Source organism: Staurois parvus, unplaced genomic scaffold (genome assembly GCF_062004578.1).
Source record: "Staurois parvus isolate SC_StPar_1 unplaced genomic scaffold, SC_StPar_1.0 ptg000733l, whole genome shotgun sequence".
Classification (NCBI taxonomy): Eukaryota; Metazoa; Chordata; class Amphibia; order Anura; family Ranidae; genus Staurois; species Staurois parvus.
The window spans coordinates 60,162-75,000 of record NW_028318529.1 but is presented as its reverse complement, the minus strand read 5'-3'; the positions used below and the strand labels follow the sequence as shown (position 1 = coordinate 75,000).

Genomic DNA, 14,839 nt, shown 5'->3' with positions numbered 1-14,839 from the left:
TGACTCCAAGGACCCCTTCAACCACCTGAACCTCCAGACTAAACACCCCTCCAGCCTTCCCTTTGTGGAACCAGCCTGGCAACCCTTCTACCCTACTGTATCCCCTGGGGAGGCTACCACCCTACTGTATGCCCTGGGGAGGCTACCACCCTACTGTATCCCCTGGGGAGGCTACCACCCTATTGTGTGCCCTGGGGAGGCTACCACCCTACTGTATGCCCTGGGGAGGCTACCACCCTATTGTGTGCCCTGGGGAGGCTACCACCCTATTGTATGCCCTGGGGAGGCTACCACCCTATTGTGTGCCCTGGGGAGGCTACCACCCTATTGTATGCCCTGGGGAGGCTACCACCCTATTGTATGCCCTGGGGAGGCTACCACCCTATTTGTATGCCCTGGGGAGGCTACCACCCTATTGTATGCCCTGGGGAGGCTACCACTCTATTGTGTGCCCTGGGGAGGCTACCACCCTATTGTGTGCCCTGGGGAGGCTACCACCCTATTGTGTGCCCTGGGGAGGCTACCACCCTATTGTGTGCCCTGGGGAGGCTACCACCCTATTGTATGCCCTGGGGAGGATACCACCCTATTGTATGCCCTGGGGAGGCTACCACCCTATTGTATCCCCTGGGGAGGCTACCACCCTATTGTATCCCCTGGGGAGGCTACCACCCTATTGTATCCCCTGGGGAGGCTACCACCCTACTGTATGCCCTGGGGAGGCTACCACCCTACTGTATGCCCTGGGGAGCCTACCACCCTATTGTATGCCCTGGGGAGGCTACCACCCTATTGTATGCCCTGGGGAGGCTACCACCCTATTGTATGCCCTGGGGAGGCTACCACCCTATTGTGTGCCCTGGGGAGGCTACCACCCTATTGTATGCCCTGGGGAGCCTACCACCCTATTGTATGCCCTGGGGAGGCTACCACCCTATTGTATGCCCTGGGGAGGCTACCACCCTATTGTATGCCCTGGGGAGGCTACCACCCTATTGTATCCCCTGGGGAGGCTACCACCCTATTGTATCCCCTGGGGAGGCTACCACCCTACTGTGTGCCCTGGGGAGGCTACCACCCTATTGTGTGCCCAGGGGAGGCTACCACCCTACTGTGTGCCCTGGGGAGGCTACCACCCTATTGTGTGCCCTGCGGAGGCTACCACTCTATTGTGTGCCCTGGGGAGGCTACCACCCTATTGTGTGCCCTGGGGAGGCTACCACCCTATTGTGTGCCCTGGGGAGGCTACCACCCTATTGTGTGCCCTGGGGAGGCTACCACCCTATTGTATGCCCTGGGGAGGCTACATCCCCCAACATTTGTACCCTGTAGTACACCCTGCAGGGCATATGATGCTTCCTGTACAGGATACTAGAGGTGGGTTCTGGACAGGAAATACCTTTGTCCATTATTTCAGTAATGGTCCCTTTTAAGGGGGATGACTTTGAATGCAATTGTGAGCATTGAGGGGTTCTCACCCGTGTAGGCTGAGGGGTTCCGGGGTAGTCTGGTTGGAGAAGAGAGGACTGACTCAATGCTCTCAGGATTGGCAAGTCATTATTAGGGACGGGGAATTCCGAGACTTTGGCAGACTTTGGGCTGGAGAAATCCTCAAAACCCTCATTACAGGGACTGTGGTCCTGAAGGGGATAACCCACCTGCAGGAGAGGTCTAAAGAGGAGCAGGAAGCCATCAGCCGGAGTCGGTGAAGGGGAGTGTGTGGCAGGAGCCGCACACAGGTCCGGCGGCCATTTTGGAGAGTGGCTGAATTAGCCACAGGAGATTTTTCATGCACTTTATCAATTTACATTTTAATTACTTTGGAAACTTTTACAAATAGTTTTTATTGAACTTTGTGGATGATAATCCTTTAATAAATGAATGCTTAAAAAGTACTACACTATACGGCTCTTTCATATATTACCGGCTCTGAGCCAACTGCTCTCCGAGACCCCCACAGGAAGCATGGCTGCATGTGAAGCTGGTGTCCGGATGAGGGACCTATGCTCCTGGCTGGCTGTTCCATTTAAAGGGGTTCTATGTGCATCTGGTGAGTGCGCATTTTATATATTGCTGCCACATCACAAGGAATATCATTATGAGAATTACCTATGAAGTTGGATTTTAACCACTTGTTATTGCTGACCTACCTGAGTCACGCCTGCCTTGTTATTGCTGACCTACCTGAGTCAGGCCTGCCTTGTTATTGCTGACCTACCTGAGTCAGGCCTGCCTTGTTATTGCTGACCTACCTGAGTCAGGCCTGCCTTGTTATTGCTGACCTACCTGAGTCACGCCTGCCTTGTTATTGCTGACCTACCTGAGTCACGCCTGCCTTGTTATTGCTGACCTACCTGAGTCAGGCCTGCCTTGTTATTGCTGACCTACCTGAGTCAGGCCTGCCTTGTTATTGCTGACCTACCTGAGTCAGGCCTGCCTTGTTATTGCTGACCTACCTGAGTCAGGCCTGCCTTGTTATTGCTGACCTACCTGAGTCAGGCCTGCCTTGTTATTGCTGACCTACCTGAGTCAGGCCTGCCTTGTTATTGCTGACCTACCTGAGTCAGGCCTGCACGCCTGTCCACACATCTCCTCTCATTAGGACCAGCTATATTATTCCTCATTTGTGCGCCTCAATTAGCGCCGTACGGCTTTGGTGGATTTATTGCAGAGAATGTTTACATGTCAGATTATAGCACTGCACCTTCATATACATGAATATACCCCCCCCCAGCACTCTTACCATGTAGTATACCCTGTAGAGCATATACCCCCCCCCAACACTCTTACCATGTAGTATACCCTGTAGAGCATATACCCCCCCCCAACACTCTTACCATGTAGTATACCCTGTAGAGCATATCCCCCCCCCCCAACACTCTTACCATGTAGTATACCCTGTAGAGCATATACCCCCCCCCCAACACTCTTACCATGTAGTATACCCTGTAGAGAATATACCCCCCCCCCCAGCACTCTTACCATGTAGTATACCCTGTAGAGCATATACCCCCCCCCCCCAGCACTCTTACCATGTAGTATACCCTGTAGAGCATATACCCCCCCCCCAACACTCTTACCATGTAGTATACCCTGTAGAGCATATACCCCCCCAACACTCTTACCATGAAGTATACCCTGTAGAGCATATACCCCCCCCCCCCAACACTCTTACCATGTAGTATACCCTGTAGAGCATATCCCCCCCCCCCCCAACACTCTTACCATGTAGTATACCCTGTAGAGCATATCCCCCCCCCCCCCAACACTCTTACCATGTAGTATACACTGTAGAGCATATACCCCCCCCAACACTCTTACCATGTAGTATACCCTGTAGAGCATATACCCCCCCCCCCCCAACACTCTTACCATGTAGTATACACTGTAGAGCATATACCCCCCCCCAACACTTTTACCATGTAGTATACCCTGTAGAGCATATACCCCCCCCCCCAACACTCTTACCATGTAGTATACCCTGTAGAGCATATACCCCCCCCCCCAACACTCTTACCATGTAGTATACACTGTAGAGCATATACCCCCCCCCCCAACACTCTTACCATGTAGTATACCCTGTAGAGCATATACCCCCCCCCAACACTCTTACCATGTAGTATACCCTGTAGAGCATATACCCCCCCCCCAACACTCTTACCATGTAGTATACCCTGTAGAGCATATACCCCCCCCCCAACACTCTTACCATGTAGCACATACAACCATCAGCAATGACACGGTGCATGTAACCGTGTATTGTGCACATCCCCCAGCAGTGACACTCTGTAAGACTTGGATCCTGGCACTACCACCCCCCAAATATGTTCTGTAGTATGTACATGCCGCCCCAGAAATGACACCCATGTGGCATGGCCACCCCAAGCACTGCAAACCTCTTACATACCATATAGTACATCCCCCCCCCCATCCCCCAACCCTTGTACCTGTAACACGCTCATCCTTGGCACCTTGTAGTAACCCCCATAGATGGACCCCCCCTCAGCCCTGACACCCGGAAGTATGGCCGCCATCATGTATATTCCCAGCCTTTATGCCGTGTAACATGTACAACCCAGAAAACTGTCTACAACAAAATATGGAAAATATAAAGTTCTTTCTGACCGTATTCTGCTTGTGGAAGTCTGAGAGGGAGGCCATTAGTCTGTCCAGCTCCAGCGTGGCGGAGGAGGCCGATAATACCCTGCAAGACAGAAAGGTGCAATTATTCCACCCAATCCTGTGTGTCACATGTCAACTGTCCCCGCAACATATACATGGACAATCCCGGGACACGGCACATGTCAACTGTCCCCGCAACATATACATGGACAATCCCGGGACACGGCACACGTGGACTGTCCCTGCAACATATACATGGACAATTCCGGGACACGGCACACGTGGACTGTCCCCACAACATATACATGGACAATCCCGGGACACGGCACATGTCAACTGTCCCCGCAACATATACATAGACAATCCCGGGACACGGCACACGTGGACTGTCCCTGCAACATATACATGGACAATTCCGGGACACGGCACACGTGGACTGTCCCCACAACATATACATGGACAATCCCGGGACACGGCACATGTCAACTGTCCCCGCAACATATACATGGACAATCCCGGGACACGGCACATGTCAACTGTCCCCGCAACATATACATGGACAATCCCGTGACCTGTCATATGTGAACTGTCTCCCATAACATATCATACATGGAGAATCCCGTGACACGTCTTATGTGAACTGTCCCCATAACATATCATACATGGAGAATACCGTGGCACGTCATATGTGAACTGTCTCCCATAACATATCATACATGGACAATCCCGGGACACGTCACATGTGAACTGTCTCCCCAACATATACAGTCATGGCCGAAATTGTTGGCACCCTTGATATTTCTCCAGGAAATCATGTATTTCTCACGAAACGTATTGCATTAACACATGTTTTGCTATACACATGTTTATTCCCTTTGTGTGTATTGGGACAAAACAAAAAAAGGGAGGAAAGAAAGCAAATTCGACATAATGTCACACAAACCTCCAAAAATGGGCTGGACAAAAGTATTGGCACCCTTTCACAACTGCGGATAAATAAGAATGTTACAAGCATGTGATGCTCCTGTAAACTCACCTGGGGCAAGTAACAGGTGTGGGCAATATAGAAATCACACCTGAAAGCAGATAAAAAGGAGAGACGTTCACTTAACCTTTGCATTGTGTGTCTGTCTGTGCCACACTAAGCATGGACAACAGAAAGAGGAGACGAGAACTGTCTGAGGACCTGAGAACCAAAATTGTGGCAAAATATCAACAATCTCAAGGTTACAAGTCCATCTCCAGAGAACTAGATTTGCCTTTGTCCACAGTGCGCAACATTATCAAGAAGTTTGCAACCCATGGCACTGTAGCTAATCTCCCTGGTCGTGGACGGATGAGGAAAATTGATGAAAGATTGCAACGCAGAATAGTCCGGATGGTGGATAAGCAGCCCCAAACATGTTCCAAAGACATTCAAGCTGTCCTGCAGGCTCAGGGAGCATCAGTGTCAGCGCGAACTATCCGTCGACATTTAAATGAAATGAAACGCTATGGCAGGAGACCCAGGAGGACCCCACTGCTGACACAGAGACATAAAAAAGCAAGACTACAGTTTGCCAAAATGTACTTGAGTAAGCCAAAAGCCTTCTGGGAAAACGTCTTGTGGACAGATGAGACCAAGATAGAGCTTTTCGGTAAAGCACATCATTCTACTGTTTACCGAAAACGGAATGAGGCCTACAAAGAACAAAACACAGTACCTACGGTAAAATATGGTGGAGGTTCAATGATGTTTTGGGGTTGTTTTGCTGCCTCTGGCACTGGGTGCCTTGACTGTGTGCAAGGCATCATGAAATCTGAGGATTACCAAAGGATTTTGGGTCGCACTGTAGGGCCCAGTGTCAGAAAGCTGGGTTTGCGTCCAAGATCCTGGGTCTTCCAGCAGGACAATGACCCCAAACATACGTCAAAAAGCACTCAGAAATGGATGGCAAAGAAGCGCTGGAGAGTTCTGAAGTGGCCAGCAATGAGCCCAGATCTAAATCCCATTGAACACCTGTGGAGAGATCTTAAAATTGCTGTTGGGAAAAGGTGTCCTTCCAATAAGAGAGACCTGGAGCTGTTTGCAAAGGAAGAGTGGTCCAAAATTCCGGGTGAGAGGTGTCAGAAGCTTATTGATGGTTATAGGAAGCGACTGATTTCAGTTATGTTTTCCAAAGGGTGTGCAACCAAATATTAAGTTAAGGGTGCCAATACTTTTGTCCAGCCCATTTTTGGGGTTTTGTGTGACATTATGTCATATTTGCTTTTCTGCCTCTGTTTTATATTTGTTCCAATACATACAAAGGGAATAAACATGTGTATAGCAAAACATGTGTTAATGCAATACCTTTTTTGTGTGAAATACTTGATTTTCAGGAAAAATATCAAGGGTGCCAACAATTTCGGCCATGACTGTACATGGACAATCCCGTAACACGTCATATGTGAACTGTCCCTACAACATATACATGAACAATCCCGTGACACGTCATATGTGAATTGTCCCCGCAACATAAACATGGACAATCCTGTGACCTGACATATGTGAACTGTCCCTGCAACATATACATGGACAATCCCGTGACCTGACATATGTGAACTGTCCCTGCAACATATACATGGACAATCCCATGACCTGTCATATGTGAACTGTCTCCCATAACATATCATACATGGACAATCCCGTGACACGTCATATGTTGACATTCATGTTACCATGTAGCGGAGGGCCCATGTACTCACCACGCTCAGATGCAGGTCCAATGAACTGCTTTTCATACACCTCAATCCAAGGAAGATGCACTTCTCTGCTTTCCTCCCTCACCGGGAGAGGTCACACCGGATGAGACATGTGATCTGCAGCCAGGTGAGAGGCCCTCCATGGAATCGGCGTGTGAGCAGCCAGGTCAGAAGATGGTAGCATGCAGCTTCTCCAGGAGGCCAAGCAACTGTGGGGAACCCCTCCCTGATGCTGAGCCTAGGTTCACACGTATGCTTTGCAGGAATCCCCATGATCTGCATTGAAATCGCACTGCCCTTCAGATCCGCTGCGGTGTCAGGTAACACATCATATGCAGATCATAAATGTAGTGCGGTGTGAGCAACATATTACCCCGGATCACATGGTACCAAACGACCATGTGATCCCGTTTCAGCGCGGCTCCAAAAAAAGGCGCATGCAGATCTTTGGTATCCCTCCAGCTGTTTGCCTTTGTTACCGGAGCTACCTTGGACTTTATTAGAGGGACACTCCTCCGGAGAATCAGTGGCCGTTCGTGTTGTCAACTGCTTTCCAGGACTAATGATTCCCAGCTAGACTCTGCTGTTATATACAGTCTGCCAGGGACAACTTCCCTGATTGGTCCGCTGTCTTCTGTCCTGCCGTGTATGCGTGTTCTGTGCCACCCCGACCCTGCTTTGTGTTACCGATTCCAAGTTATTGTCCTCTGTCTGATGAGCTCCACGAGACGAGATCTCCAATTCCTGCTTCATCCAATTGTATTGTCCTCCTTATATTGTAAGGTGTTGGCGCCATATAAATCCTGTATCATATCATTACCCCACACTGGGATTCCTCCTGCGACCCATTCTGTTACACTGGGATTCCTCCTGCGACCCATTGTGTTACGCTGGGATTCCTCCTGCGACCCATTGTGTTACACTGGGATTCCTCCTGCGACCCATTGTGTTGCGCTGGGATTCCTCCTGCGACCCATTGTGTTACACTGGGATTCCTCCTGCGACCCATTGTGTTACACTGGGATTCCTCCTGCGACCCATTGTGTTACACTGGGATTCCTCCTGCGACCCATTGTGTTACACTGGGATTCCTCCTGCGACCCATTGTGTTACACTGGGATTCCTCCTGCGACCCATTGTGTTACACTGGGATTCCTCCTGCGACCCATTGTGTTACACTGGGATTCCTCCGGCGACCCATTGTGTTACACTGGGATTCCTCCTGCGACCCCATTGTGTTACACTGGGATTCCTCCTGTGACCCATTGTGTTATACTGGGATTCCTCCTGCGACCTATTGTGTTACACTGGGATTCCTCCGGCGACCCATTGTGTTACACTGGGATTCCTCCTGCGACCCCATTGTGTTACACTGGGATTCCTCCTGCGACCCATTGTGTTACACTGGGATTCCTCCTGCGACCCATTGTGTTACACTGGGATTCCTCCTGCGACCCATTGTGTTACACTGGGATTCCTCCTGTGACCCATTGTGTTACACTGGGATTCCTCCTGCGACCCATTGTGTTACACTGGGATTCCTCCTGCAACCCATTGTGTTACACTGGGATTCCTCCTGCGACCCATTGTGTTACGCTGGGATTCCTCCGGCGACCCATTGTGTTACACTGGGATTCCTCCTGCGACCCATTGTGTTACGCTGGGATTCCTCCGGCGACCCATTGTGTTACGCTGGGATTCCTCCTGCGACCTATTGTGTTACGCTGGGATTCCTCCTGCGACCCCATTGTGTTACACTGGGATTCCTCCTGCGACCCATTGTGTTACACTGGGATTCCTCCTGCGACCCATTGTGTTACACCAAGACTGACCATGAGACAGTAATGATGGGAGTGGTAGGCAGCAGTGCCCAGCAGTACTACTTCTTAGAGAAGCAGGCAACTTACTGCCTCTGCAAGGGACGGCTCAGCTATAGACAGAGTTATATATGATGAAGCACAGACAAGAAATCTCTGGGGGCAAGGAGGGGGCACCCCATAATGCATATTGGGGAAGGCAGACACCACATTGGAGGTCACATCAATATTTCTAGCAGGGTACCCAAGTATACAAGGCCAGGTCACGGAGCCAAGATTGCAGTGACTGGTCCTATAATATGGGATTCTAACGGCTCAGCAGGCAGAACTGACCATTAATGCCTTTGAGGGGGAAGCAAGAAGGTTAATTCTACATCTCCCAGGAGAAGACCAAGAGTCCCCCGAGAGGATAGTCAGCTACTTAGAAGGGGTAAATTGCCAAGCAGCAGCCATAGGGAACTTTAGTGCCCATTTCATCTGGAGAAAGCCAGGTAAGTGAGAATTAATTCTGCAGGACACGCTGGAACTTCAAGATAGCAGCAGAGATATGCCATAGAGAAAGGGGTTAGTAGGACAGCCTTGCCGGGGGTGATGAAGATGGGACAGCCTTGCCGGGGGTGATGAAGATGGGACAGCCTTGCCGGGGGTGATGAAGATGGGACAGCCTTGTGGGGGGGTGATGAAGATGGGACAGCCTTGACGGGGCTGATGAAGATGGGACAGCCTTGTGGGGGGGTGATGAAGATGGGACAGCCTTGCCGGGGGTGATGAAGATGGGACAGCCTTGCCGGGGGTGATGAAGATGGGACAGCCTTGCCGGGGGTGATGAAGATGGGACAGCCTTGCCGGGGGTGATGAAGATGGGACAGCCTTGCCGGGGGTGATGAAGATAGGACAGCCTTGCCGGGGGTGATGAAGATGGGACAGCCTTGCCGGGGGTGATGAAGATGGGACAGCCTTGCCGGGGGTGATGAAGATGGGACAGCCTTGTGGGGGGGTGATGAAGATGGGACAGCCTTGACGGGGGTGATGAAGATGGGACAGCCTTGTGGGGGGGTGATGAAGATGGGACAGCCTTGACGGGGGTGATGAAGATGGGACAGCCTTGCCGGGGGTGATGAAGATGGCTGGAGGAATAACTTGTAGATGGACTACTGTCAGAGCAAGCTTGCAGGACAAAGATAGAAGCAACCGCAATCAGAAGTTCTATGGTCTGTTAGAAGCGGCTTTAGCAAGTCAGGAGCAGAGAGCCGCAGGTCCAGACACACTTAAGGCCGTCATTGGTGGAAATCGATAGAACCACCTTCCACCATCCACCAATCAGAAGGCATGGCTCTGCTCTAGACGGTTATGTCAGGGTTGTTCTGGCATGAAATGTATGAATATTATTGAAACGTTCAGCCTGACTTCAGGTTAACTCAAAACCACAGATGTTCACATGAGCTCAGAATCCTAGTCTCAGGACTGTAGAACCCTAAGAGTTTGATGTGCATGAGAGGTGGGTGCTCAGGACACTTACCATTTGGTCAATAAGGAGATTTACTCTTCACACAGACAAATACCAGCTTTATAACTGAGACAGACAAGTCTACGACTTCCCACTTAAAAAGAAACAACACTTTTTGCCTGTTCAGCCGTTCCCATTGTTGTTCTGTCCATGAAAGTGCACCAAAAATCAATAATTGAGTGGAACTTTCTAGAACCTTTCTACAAATCAAATAGAAGATCTGGCAAGGTCAAATGGGAGTGAACTGAATTTTTTACTTTTTTAAAACAATATTTTAGACCTAATGGACAATATTGGAATTGGGAAATAAGTTTAAAACACTTTTCAAGTTATTTATATACAGACATCACACTGTGTAAGAGGACTCATGATGAGAACAACGGCAGCATCTATAAATGTGATTGTAAGAAATATGTTACATAGTTTGGCTGAAAAAAAGACAAAAGTCCATCCAGTTCAACCATAAAAATAAAAAAAATAAATAATTAAAAAAAAAAATTATAATCCTACACCCACAGTGTATCCAGAGGAAGGCAGAAAAACCCAGCAAAGCACGATCCAATCTGCTCCTGCAGGGAAAAATTCCTTCCGGATCCCCCGAGAGGCAATCGGATATTCCCTGGATCAACGTTCCCTATAAATGTTATATCCAGTTATATTCTGTGTATCCAAGAAAGAATCCAGGACTTTCCTACAGCAATCCACTGATCTGGCCACAACCAACTCTGGAGGGAGTCTATTCCACATTCTCAGCTCTTACTGTGAAGAAACCTTTCCGTGTTTGGAGATGACATTTATTTTCCTCCAGACGTGAAGAGCGCCCCCTTGTCCTCTGTGATGACCTCAGGGGGAATAACTACACCGAGTTCACTATATGAACCACTGATGTATTATACATGGAGATCATATCCCCCCTTATGTATTATACATGGAGATCATATCCCCCCTTATGTATTATACATGGAGATCATATCCCCCCTTATGTATTATACATGGAGATCATATCCCCCCTTATGTATTATACATGGAGATCATATCCCCCTTATGTATTATACATGGAGATCATATCCCCCCTTATGTATTATACATGGAGATCATATCCCCCCTTATGTATTATACATGGAGATCATATCCCCCCTTATGTATTATACATGGAGATCATATCCCCCCCTTATGTATTATACATGGAGATCATATCCCCCTTATGTATTATACATGGAGATCATATCCCCCTTATGTATTATACATGGAGATCATATCCCCCCTTATGTATTATACATGGAGATCATATCCCCCCTTATGTATTATACATGGAGATCATATCCCCCTTATGTATTATACATGGAGATCATATCCCCCCTTATGTATTATACATGGAGATGATATCCCCCCTTATGTATTATACATGGAGATCATATCCCCCTTATGTATTATACATGGAGATCATATCCCCCTTATGTATTATACATGGAGATCATATCCCCCCCTTATGTATTATACATGGAGATCATATCCCCCCCTTATGTATTATACATGGAGATCATATCCCCCCTTATGTATTAGACATGGAGATCATATCCCCCCTTATGTATTATACATGGAGATCATATCCCCCCTTATGTATTATACATGGAGATTATATCCCCCTTATGTATTATACATGGAGATCATATCCCCCCTTATGTATTATACATGGTGATCATATCCCCCCTTATGTATTATACATGGAGATCATATCCCCCCTTATGTATTATACATGGAGATCATATCCCCCCCTTATGTATTATACATGGAGATCATATCCCCCCCTTATGTATTATACATGGAGATCATATCCCCCCTTATGTATTATACATGGAGATCATATCCCCCCTTATGTATTATACATGGAGATCATATCCCCCCTTATGTATTATACATGGACATCATATCCCCCCTTATGTATTATACATGGAGATCATATCCCCCTTATGTATTATACATGGACATCATATCCCCCCTTATGTATTATACATGGAGATCATATCCCCCCTTATGTATTATACATGGAGATCATATCCCCCCTTATGTATTATACATGGTGATCATATCCCCCCTTATGTATTATACATGGAGATCATACCCCCCTTATGTATTATACATGGAGATCATACCCCCCCTTATGTATTATACATGGAGATCATATCCCCCCTTATGTATTATACATGGAGATCATATCCCCCCCTTATGTATTATACATGGAGATCATATCCCCCCTTATGTATTATACATGGAGATCATATCCCCCCTTATGTATTATACATGGTGATCATATCCCCCCTTATGTATTATACATGGAGATCATACCCCCCCTTATGTATTAAACATGGAGATCATACCCCCCCTTATGTATTATACACGGAGATCATATCCCCCTTATGTATTATACATGGAGATCATATCCCCCCTTATGTATTATACATGGAGATCATATCCCCCCTTATGTATTATACATGATGATCATATCCCCCCTTATGTATTATACATGGAGATCATATCCCCCCTTATGTATTATACATGGAGATCATATCCCCCTTATGTATTATACATGGAGATCATATCCCCCCTTATGTATTATACATGGAGATCATATCCCCCCCTTATGTATTATACATGGAGATCATATACCCCCTTATGTATTATACATGGAGATCATATCCCCCCTTATGTATTATACATGGAGATCATATCCCCCCCTTATGTATTATACATGGAGATCATATCCCCCCTTATGTATTATACATGGAGATCATATCCCCCCTTATGTATTATACATGGAGATCATATCCCCCTTATGTATTATACATGGTGATCATATCCCCCCTTATGTATTATACATGGAGATCATATCCCCCCCTTATGTATTATACATGGAGATCATATCCCCCCTTATGTATTATACATGGAGATCATATCCCCCCTTATGTATTATACATGGAGATCATATCCCCCCTTATGTATTATACATGGTGATCATATCCCCCCTTATGTATTATACATGGAGATCATACCCCCCCTTATGTATTATACATGGAGATCATACCCCCCCTTATGTATTATACATGGAGATCATATCCCCCCCTTATGTATTATACATGGAGATCATATCCCCCCCTTATGTATTATACATGGAGATCATATCCCCCCTTATGTATTATACATGGAGATCATATCCCCCCTTATGTATTATACATGGTGATCATATCCCCCCTTATGTATTATACATGGAGATCATACCCCCCCTTATGTATTAAACATGGAGATCATACCCCCCCTTATGTATTATACACGGAGATCATATCCCCCTTATGTATTATACATGGAGATCATATCCCCCCTTATGTATTATACATGGAGATCATATCCCCCCTTATGTATTATACATGATGATCATATCCCCCCTTATGTATTATACATGGAGATCATATCCCCCCTTATGTATTATACATGGAGATCATATCCCCCTTATGTATTATACATGGAGATCATATCCCCCCTTATGTATTATACATGGAGATCATATCCCCCCCTTATGTATTATACATGGTGATCATATCCCCCTTATGTATTATGCATGGAGATCATGTCCCCCCTTATGTATTATGCATGGAGATCATACCCCCCTTATGTATTATACATGGAGATCATATCCCCCCTTATGTATTATACATGGACATCATATACCCCCCCTTATGTATTATACATGGAGATCATATCCCCCCTTATGTATTATACATGGAGATCATATCCCCCCTTATGTATTATACATGATGATCATATCCCCCCTTATGTATTATACATGGAGATCATATCCCCCCTTATGTATTATACATGGAGATCATATCCCCCTTATGTATTATACATGGAGATCATATCCCCCCTTATGTATTATACATGGAGATCATATCCCCCCCTTATGTATTATACATGGAGATCATATACCCCCTTATGTATTATACATGGAGATCATATCCCCCCCTTATGTATTATACATGGAGATCATATCCCCCCTTATGTATTATACATGGAGATCATATCCCCCCCTTATGTATTATACATGGTGATCATATCCCCCTTATGTATTATGCATGGAGATCATGTCCCCCCTTATGTATTATGCATGGAGATCATACCCCCCTTATGTATTATACATGGAGATCATATCCCCCCTTATGTATTATACATGGACATCATATACCCCCCCTTATGTATTATACATGGAGATCATATCCCCCCTTATGTATTATGCATGGAGATCATACCCCCCTTATGTATTATACATGGAGATCATATCCCCCCTTATGTATTATACATGGAGATCATATCCCCCCTTATGTATTATACATGGAGATCATATCCCCCCCATTATGTATTACACATGGAGATCATATCCCCCTTATGTATTATACATGGAGATCATATCCCCCTTATGTATTATACATGGTGATCATATCCCCCCCTTATGTATTATACATGGAGATCATATCCCCCCTTATGTATTATACATGGAGATCATATCCCCCCTTATGTATTATACATGGAGATCATATCCCCCTTATGTATTATACATGGAGATCATATCCCCCTTATGTATTATACATGGAGATCATATCCCCCCTTATGTATTATA

At 46.6% G+C, this 14,839-nt stretch overlaps 1 protein-coding gene across 2 annotated transcripts in view; it reads right to left on the bottom strand.

Moving 5' to 3' along the window:
* TGFB1I1 (transforming growth factor beta 1 induced transcript 1) overlaps nucleotides 1–14,839 on the bottom strand; it is a 67,481-nt gene that overhangs the window by 27,631 nt on the left and 25,011 nt on the right. For both annotated transcript variants that reach the window (XM_089653992.1, XM_089653993.1), the window contains exon 6: nucleotides 4,126–4,204. In XM_089653992.1, the coding sequence (XP_089510118.1) occupies nucleotides 4,126–4,204 (79 nt within the window). The remainder of the gene's footprint in view (nucleotides 1–4,125; nucleotides 4,205–14,839) is intronic.